This window comes from Rana temporaria, chromosome 8 (assembly GCF_905171775.1).
Source record: "Rana temporaria chromosome 8, aRanTem1.1, whole genome shotgun sequence".
NCBI lineage: Eukaryota > Metazoa > Chordata > Amphibia > Anura > Ranidae > Rana > Rana temporaria.
Window position 1 is genome coordinate 159,390,247 of NC_053496.1, and position 21,499 is coordinate 159,411,745.

The 21,499-nt window shown below is 44.9% G+C and overlaps 1 protein-coding gene across 1 annotated transcript in view; it reads left to right on the forward strand.

The window, feature by feature from the left end:
• The window catches only part of ZDHHC5 (zinc finger DHHC-type palmitoyltransferase 5), a 99,461-nt gene extending 78,163 nt beyond the window's left edge, over positions 1 to 21,298 (forward strand). The window contains exons 10-12 of the mRNA XM_040321022.1: positions 2,803 to 2,903; positions 10,355 to 10,788; positions 20,326 to 21,298. Of these exons, the coding sequence (XP_040176956.1) occupies positions 2,803 to 2,903; positions 10,355 to 10,788; positions 20,326 to 20,464 (674 nt within the window). The 3' untranslated portion in view covers positions 20,465 to 21,298. The remainder of the gene's footprint in view (positions 1 to 2,802; positions 2,904 to 10,354; positions 10,789 to 20,325) is intronic.
• The last annotated feature ends 201 nt before the right edge of the window (positions 21,299 to 21,499 follow it).

Sequence of the window (21,499 nt, forward strand, 5' to 3'; positions counted from 1 at the left end):
CATCAGCCCACGCCTCTCTGACTCTCAAAACCAATCCGAGCAGGCTACTGTATGTAGCCTGCTCGGATTGGCAGAGGTTGTTACTCCAATCCGAGCAGGCTCTGTATTCATTTGAATACATCGCTCACCGGGATTGGCTAAGCGATATATACTGTATGTAGCCAAAACTACATACAGTATTACTGCACATCCAGCAGGCATCCGAGCAGCTGACCCGGCGTATAAGACGACCCCTGCTTTTTGGCCATTTTTTTTAAGTGTAAAAGGTAGTCTTATACGCCAGCAAATACAGTATACCTTGTTCCTCTTCTTTATCTGTACTTTGCATATTTTTCATATTTGTTTGATGGCCCTGAAGAAGGGGCAGGCCTTCCCCTGAAAAGTATTGGCTTGATGTACTATACTTGTTACTGTCAAACACCTTTTAATCTACCATCAAAATTGTGTTCCTTTGGAAACCAGGCACTCCTTCCTTCCTATTATAGTAAATCTAGGGATGGCTACAGAGTCTCTTGGCTGTTGTAACAGCAAATTGGAACTCTGCGTATTATTCTGATTTTAGGGGTGTGTTATGTAACTGGAGGCAGTAGAATTCAAAGAAGGATATAGTAAAAGTATCTTTTGTGTGTTTTTCAATGTGTGTACTAACCTGACCATGTTGCTCCCATACATTCATACTTTGTAAAATGATAAAACAAAATGCTTATCCTTGTCATATAGTACAGTAAAAGGGGAATTTTATTAGGCTTCATGCCGCTACCCTTAGGTGATTGGACACTGGCAAAAGTCTTTGCTGCAAAACAGGTATATATAGGCACTGCAACCTTCCCACAGAACGGCTCCACCTGGTGCTCTGATCTCTAGGCGGCTGACACCTTCAACAATAAGGAAAGGGATGGTTGGCACACAGGATGACATCCAAAAAAAGTATTCATTTATTAAAGGGACACTAAAGGCAGATTTTTTTTTTTTTTTTTTTTTAATTACAAATATGCACAGAGTGGCCTCGAATACTGTCTTCTGGGGTCCCTCGGCGGCTGTCTCGGCTCCTCCTCGCAAAAGCTTTGCATGTTCATGCGAGCTCCCTCGCATGGTGGAAAGCTTTTGCGAGCACGCTCCCGTGATACAGCGGCGGCCATAGCCGCCAACTGTATCACTCGGCCCCGGCGCACTGCGTCATCTGCTGTGATTGACAGCAGCGCCAGCCAATGGCTGCGCTGCTATAAATCCGCCCAGCCTAGCCACTCAACGGCCAGGCTGGGAACCGAACAGGATGACAAGCACGCGCCCGGGACTTTCGAACGGTGGGGCAAGTAAAACGGGGGCTCGGGGGTGCTGTCAGATGTTTTTTTACCTTAATGCATTTGATGCATTAAGGTAAAAAAAACTTTTACCTTTATAACCCCTTTAAGTAAACAAATACAATGCTGTAAAAACAGCCTACGCATTTCAAACGTTGGTCCTTCGCCATGACTAAGGACTAATGTCCAAAACGCGTAGGCTGGTTTTTACAGCATTGTACATGTTTACGTAATGAAGATATACAATTTTTTTGGCTGTCACCCTGACTGCCGGCCATCCTTTTCCTTATAAAAGTCTTTGTTGGGTCTGTCCAAGTACAATTAACCCTGTCCACTCCGATAGGCTCCAGGTTTTGTTAGTGTCCTTAGGTGGTGACACCTTCTCCAGTTGGATTAAAATGTCCTTTTTTTTTTTTTTAAACTTCAAAAAACTACGTTTAGAATCAAGATTGGTTACGGTCACGTAAATCTTAGGAAATCTATCTGAACTCTGTGGCAACAGGGCTGGCCTGTGGCTGGAAGCCGTGGATGCTCTTGTGGCTCAGTGGGATCAGTACACCCTGATCTATGTCTTTCTTCCCCTAAAACATGATCCTCACCCTCTATGCACAAGATGTAGGGCAGGGGTGTCAAACTGGCGGCCCTCCATCTGTTCCAAAACTACAAGTCCCATCATGCCTCTGCCTGTGAGAGTCATGCTTGTAACTGTTAGCCTTGCAATGCCTCATGGGACTTGTAGTTTTGCAACATCTGGAGGGCCGCCAGTTTGACACCCCTGATGTAGGGTATTACAGTGATCTTTATTGTTCCAATGTGGTATTTAGATCTACTAAGTCTGGCAGATGCTCTCTGGGCACTGCCAAATCATCAGGTTCTGTTCCAAGAGTTGGCATCACTGGTTGCAGTCTGGTGAAATGGCAGTGACCACCTGCTGGAAAGTAAGTACACGTGGTTTCCAGATGCTTTAGGGCCAATTCGCACTGACGTGCTAAAATGCATATACATTTCTATTCATTTTAATGTGCGTTGACGTGCATGCGTAGTGTCTTATTGTGTGAATAGGACACATTGGAAACTATTGTTTTTCAGATGTCCTTCCATTGCTCTGTGTTTTACAGCTGCTCTTAAACTCGGATCAATGGACTGGTGTAAAATGGTCCTTGCTATGACCATTGCTCTTTGTACCAACCAAGCTAGGAAAGGAGTGAAGTATATCAGGGATCTGCAATTAGCGGACCTCCAGCTGTTGCAAAACTACAAGTACCATCATGCATCTGGGTGTCATGCTTGTGGCTGTGAGAGTCTTGCTATGCCTCATGGGATTTGTAGTTCTGCAACAGCTGGAGGTCCGCTAATTGCATATCCCTGAAGTATATGTAAACTCTGCACAGATGTACTTGATGACATTATACTATGTTTCACCTTAAGGTTTATTTGAGTAATGGGCTTGTCTTCCTCTACTTTTGGTTTTATTGACGTCTGACATAACATTTATTCCCAGACAATTCCCTGTTGAATTCAGAGAGTCCTCCCACTCCAACGATGTACAGATATCGGCCCGGGTTCAGCAGTGGAAGTGGTGGGCCTCCACCCTGTTCTAAGGTAAGTCGGTTATCTACTTAAATCTCAACTCAGCCCAGGTCTACTCCTGTCAGTCGATGCCGAAAAAGCATTTGACAGGGTAGACTGGGGGCTCATGATGGAAACCCTCACCGTGATGGGAATAGGAAGTAGGATGTCCAGCTGGATAAAAACATTATATCACCACCCTACCGCACAAATAAAAATCAATGGCTCTCTATCAGAATCTTTTGTGATGAAAAACGGGACAAGGCAGGGTTGTCCACTATCCCCCCTCCTCTTCATTCTATCCTTAGAGCCGTTGCTGGCCACCATTCGCAACGATTCGGATATCAACGGAGTGAGAGTGGAAGGGGAGGAACATAAACTATCGGCCTTTGCCGATGATATATTATTTTACGTAACCAACCCAGTTAAATCTATCCCCAACCTCACCAGAGTATTGCAACAATACGGCGCTATCTCCAACTTTAAAATTAATGTAACCAAATCAGAGATCTTGAATATTAATTTAAATAAAAGAGAGATAAATTCGGTTAAGGAAGTATGCGCGTACCCTTGGACCAAAGAACTCGAGTACCTAGGAATAAAACTTGCTAATACAATACAGAAGATGTACAAAATTAACTATATCCCCTTATTAAACGAGATCAAGAACGAATTAAAAAAAACGATAAATAAACCCATATCTTGGTTTGGACGCATAAATATGTTAAAGATGGTGGTAGTCCCCAAGATCCTCTATAAATTCTTATTACTCCCAATTGCTCTTCCTCAGCAGTTTCTGAGAATCCTCAATACCCTGTTACTAAATTATGTGTGGAAAAATAAAAAACACAGACTATCCCTCTCCATAATAAAACAGGGTAAGCCACTTGGAGGCCTGGGAGTCCCGGACATTAAAAGTTACTACAAGGCGGCGGTCCTATCGCGGGCGGTAGAGTGGGCGAGGGATAGGACAGACAAAAGGTGGGTACAAATAGAGAAGGCGCTAACAAACAATAATCTGAAAAATCTTTTTTGGATCCCTGCACAATACAGAGCACTAGATCATAGAACACACGATATAACACGAGACACTTTAAGAATGTGGGATAGGACACAGGCACAATTAGAAGGGAAATTTAATTCCCCATTAATGAATTTAAAAGAAAACCCCTACTTCCCACCCGGGGAAAAAAAAATAGGGGGGAATTGGATAAGGAGAAGCACAGTGCACTTGGGTGATATTATAAAAAACGGAGAGATAATGACCTATGGAGATTTGAAAGCCAAAATGGATTGTTGGAATCTGAATAGGTGGCATTATCTCCAGTTGACTCACTTTGTGCGGCACCTCCCCCGTCCATTACGGACGGAGGCGGAGCTGACTTCACTGGAAAAAATTTGTAAATCTACAAATTCAAGGGGCACCATCACTAAATTGTACGGGTTACTGGTTAAATTGGGATCTCAGGGTGAAGCACCTTTTATAGACAAATGGGAAAGAGAGTTGGGGGTTATGAGGGGGGCAAATACTGTTTCAAGGATTACTAAATTAATTCATACTTCCGCGACAGATATACGGACAGCTGAAGTAAATTATAAGTGCCTTTCAGGTTGGTATATTACCCCCGATAAGGTAAATAAATTCAAAGTAGGTTATACCGCAGACTGCTGGAGGGGTTGCCTAGAAAGAGGAACGATGGCCCATATATGGTGGCACTGTCCTAAAATTCAAGCGTATTGGGACATGATACTGAGCCAAATAAAGATTATAACGGGAGAGGAGATCAAGAAAGACCCATGGGCCGTCCTCTTCCATTGCAGCCAAGAAGGCGTAAAAAAATACAAGCAGTCCCTACTCCCTCACCTTTTAAACGCTGCCAAGAGACTTATCCCTAAAAAGTGGCAGGAGACGGAAAGCCCACATATTTGGAGTTGGATAGATGCAGTGGCGGAAACATATAGACTAGAGGAGCTAGGGATGGATATTTGGAGAGGAGTCCTGAACATAGGGAGAAATGGGGAAAATGGAAGGAATATTAAAAAAACATGGAGTTTATGCGGAGAGAGTAAGGGTTGTGACTACGTGGGGATTGGCGCCATTCCCTGCTCCCATCTTGCATTACTGTTTAGTAGATATAGCACTTCTTCCCCCCCCTGCATCTCCCCTAGTTGTGTATTGACTTACGATCCTCTCCATATCTCTACCTTTTCTTGGCCGAAAAAATGAGGTCAACCTCTTTTGTTCAATACTTATTCTATGGTACTGTTTTTTTTTCACAGGTCGGGCCAGGAGATTCCTGGAGCCATGAGGGAGGGAGGGGGGGTGAAATTATCTAAATATATTTAATACAAATATATAAAAAAAAAAAAAAAAAAAAAAAAAGACAGTGAATAGAGTATATACCACACATGATGCAAACCGTAATAGAGACGTAAGAAGCTTCGGAACATGAGTCGGTCTCTAGTATATTGGAATTAAGCTGAGGTGGTTAAAAAAAAAAAAAAAAAAAAAAAAAAAAAATCTACTCAGGCAAATTCTATTTTTGAAAATTAAATACGGTCCCCTTTTTAATGAACATCTAAGGTAGATCTCAGACTCTCAAATTTAAAGCTCGACATTGGTTGCCCTGTCCTACTTTTACATTGGCATGCATCATCCATTTACCTGTATTTTATCAAATTGTAAGCAGTAGTACAGGTTCATGGCAAAAAAAAAATATGCAAGCACAGAGTAGGTAGATAGACAGACATATAGGCCCGGATTCTCAAACGAGTTCTCCGGAGTATATCCAGATACTCCATCATATCTCTGAGTCCTGAGCCGTCGGATTCTATGCGCCTGATTCTTAGAATCAGTTACGCATAGATTTGTATTAGATCCGACCGGCGTAAGTCTCTTACGCCGTTGTATCTTAAAGGGGTGTTCCAGCCAATATTTATGTTTATTAAAAGCTCAGCAGCTACAAAAAGTGTAGCTGCTGGCTTTTAATAAACAGACCACTTACCTGCTCCAGCGTTCCAGCGATGCGCCGGCCGGGGCTCCCGCTCCTCTCCTCCCCCCTCCGCGGCCGGCGTCTTCATTGTCACTGTGGGCACCCCGGCCGTGACAGCTTTCGGCTTCACGGCCGGGCACCCATGCGCATGCGCGAGCGGCACTGCGCATGCGCGCTCGGCCCGGCGCTGTTTGATTGGACAGGCGATCGCCTAGGACCTGTCACGTGTCCCAGGTGATCGCCTACAGGGAGGGGCTGCCAAAAAGGCGATTAGGCTTAATCGCCTTTGCAGCCCCTCGGCGTGCAGGAGGAAGTGGGACAGGAAGTCCCCTTCTCCTGAAGACCCCCACTCCCACCCCCCAAAAAAAATTACATGCCAAATGTGGCATGTAAGGGGGAGAGGAGTGGGTTAAGAGGAAGTTCCATTTTTGGGTGGAACTCCTCTTTAACATGCATACTTTACGCTGGTCGCTAGGGGTGTGTACACTGATTTACACCTAGAAATATGTAAATCAGCTAGATACGCAAATTCACGAACGTACGCCCGGCCGACACAGTACAGATACGCCGTTTACGTAGGCTTTTTCCCGGCGTAAAGTACCCCTGCTACATGAGGCGTACCAATGTTAAGTATGGACGTCATTCCCACGTTGAATTTTGAAAATTTTACGTCGTTTGCGTAAAGTCGTTTGCGAATAGGGCTGGGCGTCATTTACGTTCACGTCGAAAGCATTGGCTTTCTTGCTGGTTAATTTGGAGCTTGCGCACTGGGAATACTTTCACGGACGGCGCATGCACCGTTCGTAAAAAGCGTCATTTACGTGGGGTCACATAAAATTTACATAACACACGCCCACATCTACCACATTTGAATTAGGCAAACTTACGCCGGCCTATTTACGCTACGCCGCCGCAACTTTCGTTTGAGAATACGGCACTTGCCTGTAAAAGTTGCGGAGGCGTAACGTAAATGGGATACGTTACGCCCGCACAAAGATACGCGATTCTACGTGAATCCGGGCCATACTGTATACAGGTGTGTCACAAAGGAAAATAACACCCTTAAAATTATTACGTGGCTAATACATATGCTATGGAGTGATATTGAAAGTGTCCAAAGCAAGGACTCCCCTCTAAATGGAGTATCCTTGTAACTGAGTGTTTATAAACGGTAAGTGTACTCCAGTGAAGTGATGAGTAGTCCTGTGAAGTTCAAGGGTTAAACCTGAAACAACCAATCCACTTCAAATAATTAATAAGTGTCCATACACTCTGGAAAGTGATAATGAAACAATCCCCGTGAGGTCCGCAAGGAAAAAAAGCTTAAAATTGAATGTTAAAATTGCAAAAACGAAAACTGAAATCCAAAAATCACCACATCCAAATCCACATCAGCCAAAAATCCACAAATTGAAAAATGTCATACAAATTGCACAGTAGGAGATGGATGGGACTAGTGTACACTGATCCCATCCATCTCCTACTGTGCAATTTGTATGACATTTTTCAATTTGTGGATTTTTGGCTGATGTGAGATTTGGATGTGGTGATTTTTGGATTTCAGTGTTCGTTTTTGCAATTTTAACATTCCATTTTAAGCTTTATTTTACACTATGAGGAGTTTTTCTCCTTTTTTCCCATTTTGGAGGTTGTTTTAAGCACCGCTGAATTCATCCATTGGAATTTGGATTGGAGTTCCATATCTGGCGGCAGTCCTATCCAGACGCAGTTTAAGGTGAACCATGTCTAGCGCAATCAATGAATTGGACCGCGACAGTGACCAGATAGGGCAATCGGCCCAATACGCATTAGTGACCCCACCGCCGTACGGTGTGTTTAAGGTGTTATTTTTCTTTGTGACACAGCATTTAGAACCCGCTTTTGGGGTGGGCTCCGTATTGGCGCTGCACTTTATTACCTATTTTTAATACAATATATCCTTTTGTTGTGTTGGCTGCCCACTTTTTTGGTTATTTTAGGATTAGCGCAATATACCGTATTTATTGGGGTATAGCGCGCTCCCGCGTATAGCACGCACCCCTAAAGTTGCCCCGAAATTCCTGTGGAAAAAGATTTTTGTACTTAGTTTTGGTGTCTTGCGCGGCGGCCTCGTCGAGTCCGGCGTCCGTCTGCGGCTTCGGGTGTCCTCTTCATCAAGTCCGGCATCTTTCTGCGGCGTCCTCCCCGCTCGTTTCCCTCGGCGAGTTTGAATACTGCGCCGGCATATACTGAGCGCAGCACACTCGTGTATAGTCGGGCAGGCTCGGCTACTCTCGCGCTCACGTCCTGTACGTCCAGGACGTCAGAGCGAGAGGAGCCGAGACTGCCCGACTATACACGAGTGTGCTGCGTTCGGTATATGCCGGCGCAGTATTCAAACTCGGCGCAGGTATCGGTGTATATCGCGCACCCACGATTTTGCCCTGATTTTCGGGGCAAATAAAGTGCGCGGTATACGCCGATAAATACGGTAGTCACTTTTTATATACTGTATAAACACATTTTTTATTTATTTTTTGTTAATGTAAAACCAATACATAGCAATTAAATAATGAAAATTAAGAATAAAAGCAAGCAAGAAAAAAAGAAGTTCAGCCCTTAGAAGTACCCAAAGTATTAATAAATGCGCTATATTTGGATGAGAAACCCTCATAGCCACAAGGAAGACACTGAAAAAATGAGTCCCATGCAGGATAGACCCCCAAACTGCTGGTCACTCAAAATTCAGTCCATTGGGAATGCGGGTTTGGAGATAGAAATCCAATAGACCTCCCTCTTGCATAGAAGACAAAATTACCTCCCCACCCCTCTTGGCAGTACACACTTTTCAATAACTTGGACACTGCAGGAATGTCGCCCGCATGACGGTCATTAAAATGTTGGGCCACATTTGTGGAGTGTCGCTTCTCAAAATTGTATAAACGACCGTGAAAATGATCTCTTAAACGTCTGATAGTTGTTCCCATGTACTGAATCTGGCACAATCTTCAAGTGATCTCCTAAATGAAGGCTGAATATGTTTTTATTATTATGATGTATAAGCGTAAGAGAAGAAAGGTTCACAGTACAACTAAAACAAGCATGTAACAATGTTCCAAGGGAGATCGGTTCGAGCAGAGAGTGAATGTAAAACCATAACCAGCTAATAAAAAGATGGTGCAACTTGTAAACTGTATGATAGAACATATTAGGAAATTCCGAATTGTCTCTCTTCATAAAGAAGACCAACAACAAGTAGAAGCGAGAACAATTGCCCCCTGGTCCGGACATATGACGAAAATGTGAACCATGCAAGGAAAAAAAGATTTGTCAATCTTCAATTGTTTTCCATTTGTTGTAGATTGTATAATATTGCCCCCCAATATATGGGAACACCTTCCACAACAATAATAGCCTTCCCTGACAGGCTGTACTGTGTGGCAAAACTATGTACATTTCTACAGTGGATGGACAGAAATACAAACCTTTTTGCAGGAAAAACGGCTCGTCTATGTAATTTATTCTGCATAGGTTGCTGTTTGCTTGAGTTTGGTTAACCCTGTCCTGGCCCTGACCTACTGTTATTATGACTGCTGAGGGGGAGCCTTGTTATCCTGGGAGGACATTATGTAATGTCCTCCCAGGATTGTGCCTGATGACAAATTACTGTACCAACTCGCTGCCGGCAGGCCCGTCGCTACAGGACAGGCAAAACAAACAATTGCTTGGGGCCCCAAGCCCGCCTGGGGCCCCCAACTTCCCCTTCCCAGGCTGTAGCGGGCCGAGCTCCTCTTCTTCCTCCTGGAGTCCTGTCAGTTCATCAGGGTACCGTGCGTGGTACAGGAGATTCAGTTTCCTGTTCCCGGCCAGACTGACAGGAAGTGCCCACTCAGTGTGCACTTCCTATCTGTTAGGAGACTGGGGGCCCATAATGATAGAACACCGGACTGACAGGAGGAAGAGGAGCTCGGCCACACTACAGCGGCAGCCTACAGGGAAGAAGGGGAGGTGAGAATAGAAAAACATAGGGACTAGGGAGGAGGGGAGGAGTAAGAACATGTAAAAAATGAGTGTAGCGCTAATGTAGGCTTTGCGTGCGGGGGGGGGGGGTGCTTGGGGGCCCCTATTTTTCTTGGGGCCCCCAAATTCCTTCAAACGGCCCTGGCTGCCGGTACCATGCGATTTACTGTGGTAAATCACAGCAGATCACATGACAATTGTGCTTTGATTTATGCCTTTCCTTGAGTACTATTGTGATGAGCGCTGTGATTGGTCACAGTTATCACATAGTACAGACAAGGCCAATCACAGCCCATTTTTACCATGTGATTAGCAGCTGTGTAAAAGGTATTTAGCAGTTTATAGTTACAAAAAAAATTGCATTTCCATGTTCTGTGTACTGTAGGAGACCAGATATAGTAAATGCAGGCTCCTGGGTTTAGTAACACTTTTGTGCTTCATTTGCTGTGTAACATTTCCTCATTGATTTTCTTTTTGTCCTTTGTCACACAGCTTTCTCGTGTGGACAGTCTCCAGGATTCGCCAATGCCCACCTCTGACTTATCACGTCCTCCCAGCTCTCGCTCAGAGCCCAGCCTAGAGCCGGATTCCTATCACCCACCACCAGCTCGGTCCTCCAGTTTGCGCTCTGCCACTGGTACCACCGCACAACTTCCCTCTCTTCCATCAGAAGGAACAACATCCACCTCATACAAAAGCTTAAATCAGACACAGAATGGAAGTCTTTCTTATCAGAGCCTACTGAGCCCTTCGGACGAGACAGAACCAGAAACGGCTGGGTACTCTTCTCCATACCTGTCAGCTCGAGAGCGCCTCCGACCAGCCTGTCCTCCTCCAATCGCTCCTCGTTACGGAAAGCCGCGAATTTCACATCACCGGGTAGGAGGTGATTCAGATGCAGCAGCTTTACCCTTGTTGACATTAAAGTAAGTTTAACTTCTTGAAGGCTATGAGAACGCAATGCCTGACTAGAGCATAGTCATGATCTCAGCTTAACTCCATGACTACTATGACTTTAAATAGTTTGTTTGGACCAAGGTTTTCCAAACAAACTATTTTCCTAATCGATGTCGTGGTTGTGAGTGCTGTAACAAACATATTGATGGTGTTTGCACTAGAGGTCGACCGATATATCGGCAGGCCCATATATCGGCCGATATTTGGCCGATTTGGAGAAATCGGCATCGGCCGATTTTCATCCAAATTGGGCCGATATTTTACAATTCCCGCTTGCGATGCCACGGCTCCGGAGCTAGGCCGGAGCCGCGGCCTTTCCTGATGCCGTGACCGCCGCCACGGTCACAGCATCAGTAAAGACCGCGGCTTCGGCCTAGCTCCGGAGCCGCGGCCATCTTGGTACACCCAGCGCGGCGTCCCTCTGTTTACGCCCACAGAGGAGGAGGGGCCCGCGCTCGTGGGACACACACCGCTCTGGTGTTTGTACTACGGGGGTCAGTGGGGGGTGTCTATATTGGAGGGAGAAGGGGGTCTGTACTGAGGGGGGGTGACACAATTTATTTGCACCAGTGCCACCTGCCAGTGCCAATTAGTGCCACTTGCCATCCAGTGCCATCTGCCAGTAACAATACCAGTGCCACCTTCCATCCAGTGCCATCTGCCAATGCCACCTGCCAGTGCCACCATCCAGTGCCAATTAGTGCCACCTTCCATCCAGTGCCATCCGCCAATGCTACCTGCCAGTGCCAATACCAGTGCCACCATCCAGTGCCAATTAGTGCCACCTTCCATCCAGTGCCATCCGCCAATGCCACCTGCCAGTGCCAATACCAGTGGCACCATCCAGTGCCAGTAAGTGCCACCTTCCATCTAGTGCCACCTGCCAGTGCGATCCAGTGCCAGCTAAAGCCATAAGTGCCACCTGCCAATGCCAACCAGTGCTAACTATTGCCACCTGCCAGTGCCAATCAGTGCCACCTGCTAGTACCATCTTTCAGTGCCATCCAGTGCAACCTGCCAGTGCCAATAAGTGCCTTCTGCTAGTGCCATCTTCCTGCCAGTGCCAATTGGTGCCATCCAGTGCCACGAGCCAGTGCCACCAATAAAAAATAGAAATCGGCCTAAAATATCGGCCGCAAAAATCGGCATCATATATCGGCCGCCCAGATTTCTAAATATCGGCATCGGCCAGAGAAAAACCCATATCGGTCTACCTCTAGTTTGCACTATATATTTATCGTTTTGTTTCACGTATTTTCAGCTATTAGCGCAACCTTTTTTCTAGTTTACATTTTGTTCCACATGAATATTGCATGTTTACAGGTGTCGCAGCTTTATTTTCATTATATACTTTTTTTCACTTTAGCGCAGTACAGCTCCCCCTTGAGAATCTATTGTATACAGAGCTGTGTTCCAGCAGCAGTGCAGGGACATCCCATTCTGTCCCTGGAACAAAATCGTCAGGCTGAGCACTGCACAGCCATTGACAAGGAACGCCTTGTATTTTCATGATTAAATGCAAGGCTTCAACTGATCGGCAGAGGTGGAGATCATTACTTCATCTGCCTTCCTGTCCACCTCAGCCAATCGGAGGAAGTCTTTTATCCACGTATAAAAATACGAGGCTTCCTATGAATGGTTGAGCCTCGCTCGATTTTGTTCCGGGAACGGGATGGAATAACCCCCTACTGCTGGCAGAACACAGCACGGCTGATGCTACATATAGTTTATCCAGCGCTTGGAGCTGCTGCATTAATTCATAAAATAGTTTGGGCCAGCTTGGTCCAAGCTATATAAAGTCAAATAGGTAGATTCAGTAAGAGTTAGGCCGACTTATCAGTAGATAAGCCGACCTAACTCAGAATCTACACCGACTTATGTTTAAGCGTATGCTCAAACAGAGATACGCTTAAACATATCTAAGATAAGACGGCTTGCGCCGTCTTATCTTCGGTTGCAATTTTTCGGATGGCCGCTATGTGGTGCTTCCATTGCGGTCGGCGTAGAATATGTAAATGAGTTGATACGCCGATTCACAAACGTACGCACGGCCGCCGCAGTAGTTTTATGCCGTTTCCGTAAGGCATTAGCAGGCCTAAAGTTATTCCATCTATTAGGTGGAATAACAATGTTAAAGTATGGCCGCCGTTCCCGCCGTGAAATTAAATTTTTTTACGTCCTTTGCATAAGTCGTCCGCGAATCGGGATTTACGTAGTTTACGTGCACGTCGAAATCAATAGGCCCGTGCGGCGTACTTGGCCGCAATGCGCCCTGGGAAATGTAGGCGCCCGGCGCATGCGCATTAAAGAAAACGTAAAAACCGTGAGGTCAAGCCTCATTACCATAAAACACGCCCCCCTCCAAGACATTTGAATTTGGCCCCCTTATGCCCGCCCGCTTTAGGCTACGCCGCCGTATATTAGCAGGCAAGTACATTGAGAATCATGTACTTGCCTAGCTAACTTGCGGCGGCGTAGCCTAAACAGGCTAAGCTACGCCGCCGCAAGTTTAAGCCTTTCTCTGTGAATCTACCTAAAAGTATTCTTGAAGTTAGTCTTTAATTGACTATAGAGGACATGTCAAATGGCATGGTAACCCAATGAGATTAAACAGGATGGAAAGCAAAGAAAATATATGTAGAATAAACATTGAAGCGCTCGGCTCCAAGTATTCCTCGGGGTGCTTTAATTTTTTTGAACACAGACCTGTGAACCTGAAAGTCAGTGTTCCTCAGTAGCTAGTTGTGGCAGCCTAACCTTGTTTCTACCAAAAAAAAAGGTGTGGCACTCGCCTTGGCAGTTCGTACAATGTTTTGTGCACTGTAGGGTGCTAATGAGTTCCAGGGCTGTGGTCCATCACAATGGAACCCAGTCCCTGAAGACCCCTTCAAAGATATGCCCACAGTGATGGGCAAAACCGGGACCTTTTTATAAATGGTCCCGCATTGTGAACAGGTAATACAGAGTCAGTCTGTATATTGGACTGTTACAGTGTATTACGGGGCTATGTTTTGTAATTTTATGCACTTTTTAAGATGTACATTTTTCAAACGTGGTGCTACAGTTCATCTTCTCAAAGGTCAGTCTCGGGTAGATGACCAGGTATTGCGTCCCACCACTGGTCACACACTTTAAGGCCACTTCCATCTATAGCCCTTGTAAAGTACTCGGATGTTTCCTTTCACCATGAGGAAATATCACAAATATCCAGAATTGCTCTTTTCATATGCACAGGATTCTCTGGTTAACACCTTGGAAAGCAGAACTGACTTGATTGTACCCCTGACGGACACTCTTAACCCATCTCCCAACCCTACACAACAGGGAAATACCCTCACTTGTCAGAGACCAGGTGAAAGGGAGCCAACGCTAAATGGCAGGTGGGGCATTTACGCTGTCGATAGCCTGCACAACACTCAGCCTCAGGGTGATGGTGTCCCCATGCACCTCTTAACACTGGCCTCTGCATCCGATTCTAGCTTTATTTCAGGCACAAATCAAGTGGCCCGTTTAACAAAATCCAAATTTTATTTTACAGACAAATTGCAACCCTAATTTCCTCCCTTTTTGACCAGCGCTCAGACACACCCTGCATCTTCTACTCCCGTTTCTTAGCCCCAGTTGGTACTCTGTTACGTTGATTTAGAGGGAGAGGATGGGGAAGCTGAAGAAAATCTCCCCCCCCCCCCCCCCCCCATTGTCGCTAGATTAAAGAAGAGGCTTCCTGCAATATGCTTGCTAATGTTTGAAAAGCTCATTGCCTCTGTCCAGAAAAGCCTTGGCATTGTACAGATGGGCTCCTCGCCATACCCTTTTAGGCACAAAGAGACCCACTAAGCTTTGCAAAAGATTCCTAGTTCATGAACAAATAGAATGTGCAGTATACGATGACTGGGTCACTCCTGAAATGATTTTCACTCTCCCAAAGATCTCTCCTGAACTTGATCCACTTTTAATGGCTCTGTTTACCCTGAGAGCCCTGCAACCAGCTAAGGTTCTTATTTAAGTATGTGAATCCTCAATTGCCTGAACCAAGACAATGAACAACCAACATGACCCTGATTTTCAGCATTGGACAGTTGCAGAACAATTACAACTACTTAATTTTTTCCTCTTCCATCCTATTACAGAAACTACTCCTCCTCCTTGTTTTTTTTGTTTTTTTCCTGTGTTCTTGGACATGTCATGAGACAAATATCCAGAATTGCTCTTTTCTCTATTCATATGCACAGGATTCTCTGGTTAACACCTTGGAAAGCAGAACCGACTTGTAAGGGGCGCCTCACACGTATACCCTTTCAAGAAGATGCCTATTCGGTGAGGCACTTCACAAGTTCATTAAAGAAATCTGGTGGAGAAAAAATTCTTCCTAAGAGAAATGTAACGCAACCCTCCTTCAGGTACTCTTGGCTCTACCAACTGCTCCAGGCTTCAGCGTCAAAGCCCAAGTTCAGCCCTCATAAAGGCCACCAAGCCCTCTTCAAAATGAAGAGGCACCCTCACTTCTAGGAGTTGGGGGACGTCCATTAGAGTTTGCATCCCTCTGAACCACAGATGTCCCAGACATGTGGGTTCAATTGGTGGTTTCCAAAGTTTAGAGCTTAAAACTCTTACCTCCTCGCCACTTCTGTCAAATCAACCAAAAACTGTCTAAGGGCAGTCGGATTTCCAAAAGAACCTGAACCACCTCTTGTCCCAGGGAGTTGGTGTACCAGTACGGGCACAGGGCAGGTTCAGGGAATTTTACATCAATATGTTCACGTGACCAAAATTCTACGGAAATATCCATCCTATCCTGGACTTACAATCTCCTGAAGGATACAGGCCCTTCACAACTTTCAGTAAATGTCCAAAACACAATTTGCCTGCTTCAGGCCTTGGGCGGTGTGGCCAACTTTTAAATAAAATCTGCTCTCCCATGTCCAATTCAAGACATGTCTCCAGAAAAGGTCTGTTTTCCAGAAAATAAGGTTTTTTGTAAGAGCTCATTCTGGACAACCGAGATTGAAAAGAAATCCCACAGTGAGATTCGCCATGAGTGTTGTGAGCCTAATGGTTGCCGCCTTTGAGAACTGTCCCAAATGGTTGCCTTCACTCAATTCCATTTAAGAACTGTCCAACTAAACATTCTACCAGCATTGAAAAAGCAGTTTCCTGGATCTACTTCTGTTCTGCAAACAAATAGCTGGTCTTGACAGATAACCAGGGCTCAAGTCCTGTGGGAACGCGTGGGAACGGAGTTACTGCACTTTTTTCACAGCAGGAACTCCGTTCCCTTTGCAGGACTAGAGCAGCCGAGCCGCCCGAACCAATCCTTCACTAAGCGGCGATGTCCAGCTCGAGTCACTGTCAGGGGCAGGCGAACCTTAGTAATCCTTTGTTACTGACCGCTTCCTGTATATAGATTCATTGGGTAGTGTGCGGGTATTCCGTCACTTCCCCGATGCCGCAATGTCTCCTGGGAGCTTTTGTCATTGTTCCCAGGAGACATTGCGGAGGTCTGCCGCGAGTTATCGCAGGATTTAGAAAGAACTTACTAAGGTACAGTGGATCGAAAAAAAATCGGTTTAGTAATTATGCATATGAGCGTATAATTTTTTTTTTTTTTGGTGGGGGAGTGGATCTTGGGTGGGAGTTCCCACACTTTTTTCCCCAGGACTTCACCCCTGCAGATAACCATTTCAACTCTGTGAAAAGACGGTGGGAAAATCCTTTCTTCTCTACAATTGTAAATTTCTTACAGCCGATGGAAGTTTGTCAGGCTGGAGAGGAGTCTTCCAATCCTTTGATAGTTTGGGGAACATGGTTAAGGTAGGGGGCCAAAAGCATTGGGACCACCCTTGTAAAAGCACACCCAATTTGGGTGTAGTCAGACAGTGCCGCCAAAGTAGCTTATATCAACCATCAAGGGGGCAGGAGAAGCCGGTCTGCCTTGAAGAAAGCCAACTGGAATCTCTCATGGATAAAAAATTGCTGTACAGCAATTCTTTCAATCCCCATTCCAGGAGTGGACAATTGGCAGGTGGATTATCTCAGCTGCCACTACCTGAACCAAGGGGGAACAGTCAGTTCATCCAGATGTTTTGAGTTTGATATGCCAAAATGTGGACATCCTAGCATCCAGATGCAACAAGAAGTTGCCTCTGTCTGTACGCAGAACCAGGGATCCTCTATCTCTGGCATCAGATTCTTCTGATCTCGGTTTAGGCTAATGCAGGGCTCGACAAATCCCGGGCGCCAGGTCGCCATGGCGACTAGAAATGGTGTCCTGGCGACTTGGCTTGGAAGGTGGGCAAAAGAAAAAAATAATAATTTTTTATTTATTTTTTGTGAGCTGGCGCCATCTGGTGGTGAGCCGTTGGTATTACAAGTTATTACTCCAGATGTGTGAGCTGGCGCCATCTGGTGGTGGCCGTTGGTATTACAAGTTAAGCATTACAAGTTAAACAGCAATTCTAATGTCATTTTTCACTATTTTTCACTGCCATCTTCTTCCCTCTAATTAGAACCCCCAAACATTATATATATATTTTTTTATCCTAACACCCTAGAGAATAAAATGGCGATCGTCGCAATACTTTCTGTCACGCCGTATTTGCGCAGCAGTCTTTCAAGCGCACTTTTTTGGGAAAACATTACACTTTTTTTAATTAAAAAATAAGACAACAGTAAAGTTATCCCCATTTTTTTTAATATTATGAAAGATAATGTTACGCCGAGTAAATTCATACCCAACATGTCACGCTTCAAAATTGCGTCCGCTCGTGGAATGCCGACAAACTTTTACCCTTTAAAATCTTCATAGGCGACGTTTTAAAAAAATCTACAGGTTGCATGTTTTGAGTTACAGAGAAGGACTAGGGCTAGAATTATTGCTCTCGCTCTACCAATCGCAGCGATACCTCACATGTGTGGTTTGAACACCGTTTACATATGCGGGCGCTGCTCACGTATTTGTTCGCTTCTGCACGCAAGCTCGTCAGGACAATGTGCGTTTTCTGGCTCCTAACTTTTTTAGCTGGCTCCTAGATTCCAAGCAAATTTGTCAAACCCTGGGCTAATGTATGCCCTACCTCCACTGAGAATTCTACCTTGCCTGCTCCACAAAGTTAAGTGGGAGAGGAAGACGGTTCAGTGATTTATTCTGACACCAAGCTAGCCCAGAAGAACTTGGTACACAGCTTCTTGAAGACCCCCTGGCTCCTTCCCAACAGACTGGATCTGCTATCTGAAGGCCCTCTATTTCACCCTGCTTTAGTCATTGGCTATAATGGCATGGTTGTTGAAACTCAGGATAGAGGGGTTTTTGAGTTTCAGTCCTACCTTGCTGAAGGCAAGCAATGTCACATCCAGGAATATTTATCATCATACCTGCAAGTCTCACTTCACCTGATGTGAGCACAGTCCATTCAGTCCCAGGGATTTCTCTATACCAGTGATGGAGAACCTTGGCACCCCAGATGTTTTGAAAACTAAATTTCCCATGAGGCTCAACTACACTGCAAAGTGCATGAGCATCATGGGGGGAAATGTAGTTCCGAAACTTCTGGGGTGCCAAGGTTTCCCATCACTGCTCTATACCCTGCATTCTGGCCCTCATACAATCGGGTCTTGCCCAGAATCTAGCTCAACATCCTTGAAGGGCAAGTTTTGGCCTTTTCCAGGGACCTCTAGCTTCACGTTCCCTCATGACCTCTTTATTGAAGGTGTTTTTCACATTAGGCCCTCCAATTACAGCACCTTGTGCTCCCCTGGGACCTTAACTTGGCTCTTTTAAACCTTGCAAAAAAAAAAAACACTGTTAGAACCCATCAGGGATATTCTGATGGAGTCTCTACTAGGAAAATATCATTTGTGGTGGCCATCATGTCTGTTAGACATATCTCAGAACTAGTGGCTCTTTCCTGCGAAGAGCCCTCCCCTCAAACTTTAACATCCTTCCAAAGGTGGTCTCAGCATTCCTTGTCAGTGAGGACATTATTCTGCCATCTTTCTGAACCCTGCTCCTAAGCATCCAAAGGAAGTCTCTCTACACTGTCTGGATGTTGCAAGCCATTAGAGTGTATCTAAAAGCAACTTCTTCCATTCGACAAACCGATTCCCTGTTTGTCCTCTCATTGGGTCCCCACAAGGAGCACCCCACCTTAAAATCCACAATTGCTTGGTGAATAAGGAATTTTGATTTACTAGCGCTTATGCTCTAAAACAAACGCCTCCTCCGCTCTTCTCATATCTTGGGAGTACAATAGAGCAGTGGTCATCAACCATGTCCTCAGGGCCCACTAACAGGCCAGGTTTGCAAGATAACAGGTAATGTCATTGTCTGCTCAGTGAGTGCAGTATTCTAGTCTGCATCTCCCCAAGGTAATACATAAAACCTGGCCTGTTAGTGGGTCCTGAGGATAGGGTTGATGACCACTGCAGTAGAGGACACAGACCAACCTCTCTAAAAGCACCTTGTTGCACTGCATTCATTGCTTGCTACAAAACTGCAGACTCGCAGAGTTGGGGTAGGGTTATAGTGGAGGTGCCCGAGGGGACATGTTTTCAAAAGGTTGCCAGTATCCAATCACCTGAAAGTACAAAGCTATAACCCATGGTGTTTGACTAGGTTACTGGCATCTGGTACTGTACTTTAAGGTATGGAATTTACAGGTAAGTCAATATTCGCTTTCACAGGGATGTTCAGTTCCCATCGACTGACGCCCAGGACTTTCAGTTTTGGGCGCCGGGAGAGGAGCATTTTTTTTTTTTTCCTTTTTTTTTTTTTTTCTTTTTTTTTTTTTACATTTTGCCCTGCTGCCTGCAAGCAAAAGCATTTAGAGCTCTCCTGTTTAAGCAATCCAAGCGGCTAACTAGCTGCTGGATCGGGTTTACAAGCAGCGGGAAAAAACGTTCCCCTGCCCTCCTCCTACCTTCCAAGGGCTGTACATTGCTTTTTTGTTTAAAGTGGAGGTTCACCCAAAAACTTAATTTTTAACATAAGATTGAGGCCAATTACGGGAAGCAGAATCGGGTGTTTTTTTTTTTTTTTTTAAATCGAAGCAGTACTTACTTTTTTAGAGATAGATGTTCTCCGCCGCTTCCGGGTATGGGCTGCGGGACTGGGCGTTCCTATTTGATTGACAGGCTTCCGACGGTCGCATACAGCGCGTCACGATTTTCCGAAAGTAGCCAAACGTCGGTGCGCAGGCGCCGTATAGAGCCGCACGACGTTCGGCTTCTTTCGGCTACTTGTGACGCGATGTATACGACCGTCGGAAGCCTGTCAATCAAATAGGAACGCCCAGTCCCGAAGACCATACCCAGAAGCGGCGGAGAAGATCGCTCTCTAAAACGGTAAGTACGGCTTCGATTTAAAAAAAAAACACCCGATTCTGCTTCCCAAAATGAGCCTCAATCTAATGTTAATTTTGGGTGAACTCACGCTTTAATTTAGTAAACGTGTCAGCTTGTTATCTTAGCGTTTTCCTCATTAAATTTTATTTTTATGTCCTTTTTTATAGGGATGAGTCTCCTGCAAAGTCGGCGCACTCTCGCAGCAACGGTCAAGCTTCTGTGTCCCCACCAGTCAGCCCTTCACGCCCAGGAGGTGTAAAAACTGTGTCAGGTGTGGGCGGAACCACATACGAGATCTCTGTATGAAAAAAATTAAAAACAAAAATGAGAACATTTCAGACACAAGGACTGTCCAAGCGACCCATCATCGTGTCAGAATCTCCGACTGCCAATCCAGGAGCCCTCCTGTGTCCTCCAGTCCCCCGCCCCTTGGGGTTTTGTTTCACTATAAATATATATAAATATTATATTTTATTTTAATTTTTTTTTTTTTATTTGGTTTTTAAAAACCACACCCACTCATCTTTTTAAAGTGTCACATACGGTTTTATGAGAAAGGACTCAAAAACATTCTAATTCGTGTTTATACTGAGCGCCATCCAACTTTTATCACGGTTGCTCCAAATGCCATTTTTCTGACTATTCTTTTTGCCACCAGACAGCCAACGATGTTCTATATTCTCTATTATGGTTCCAGGGAATATTACCTACCCTTTTATTTACAGCTGGTGATTGGTTCTCAGTCCGAAATGATTTTTTGTTTTCTTATGCGTGGAAGTTGGGGTGCAGCTTTTTTTTTTTTTTTTTAATGTTTTGTATAATTTTTTTTATTTTATTTTCCGTTCTCAGAGAAGAAAAGTGATCTGCACAAGTTTATAAATACAGATAAAATTATATATGATATTATTTTACAGCTGGGGAGCAGGCAATAAGTACCCCTCCACCTTCCAAACAGGGAAGATACAGGGGAGGGTGCCTTCATTTTTATTATTTCATTAAAAAATAAATGAAAAAAAAAAATGAAATAAAAGAAAAAGAATTGTCAAGTGGTTTGTGTGAAAAGATGCTTGAAATGTTTTTCTATACTATGTTTATTTTTGTATGTCTGCTCACCTGTTTATCCATATATCATCTAATTTCTGCGTGTGTCCTCTTTTTATTATTTTGAACTAGTGTGTTTTCATTTCAGAGCAGGATTTGTGATTGATGTGCATAGCTTAACCACTTGCCGCCCGCCAATGACATATTGACGTCGGCAAAGTGGTTGTAGAATCCTGACTGGACGTCATATGACGTCCTCACGATTCTGAGCTGCTGCACGCCCCCGGGGGCGCGCATCGC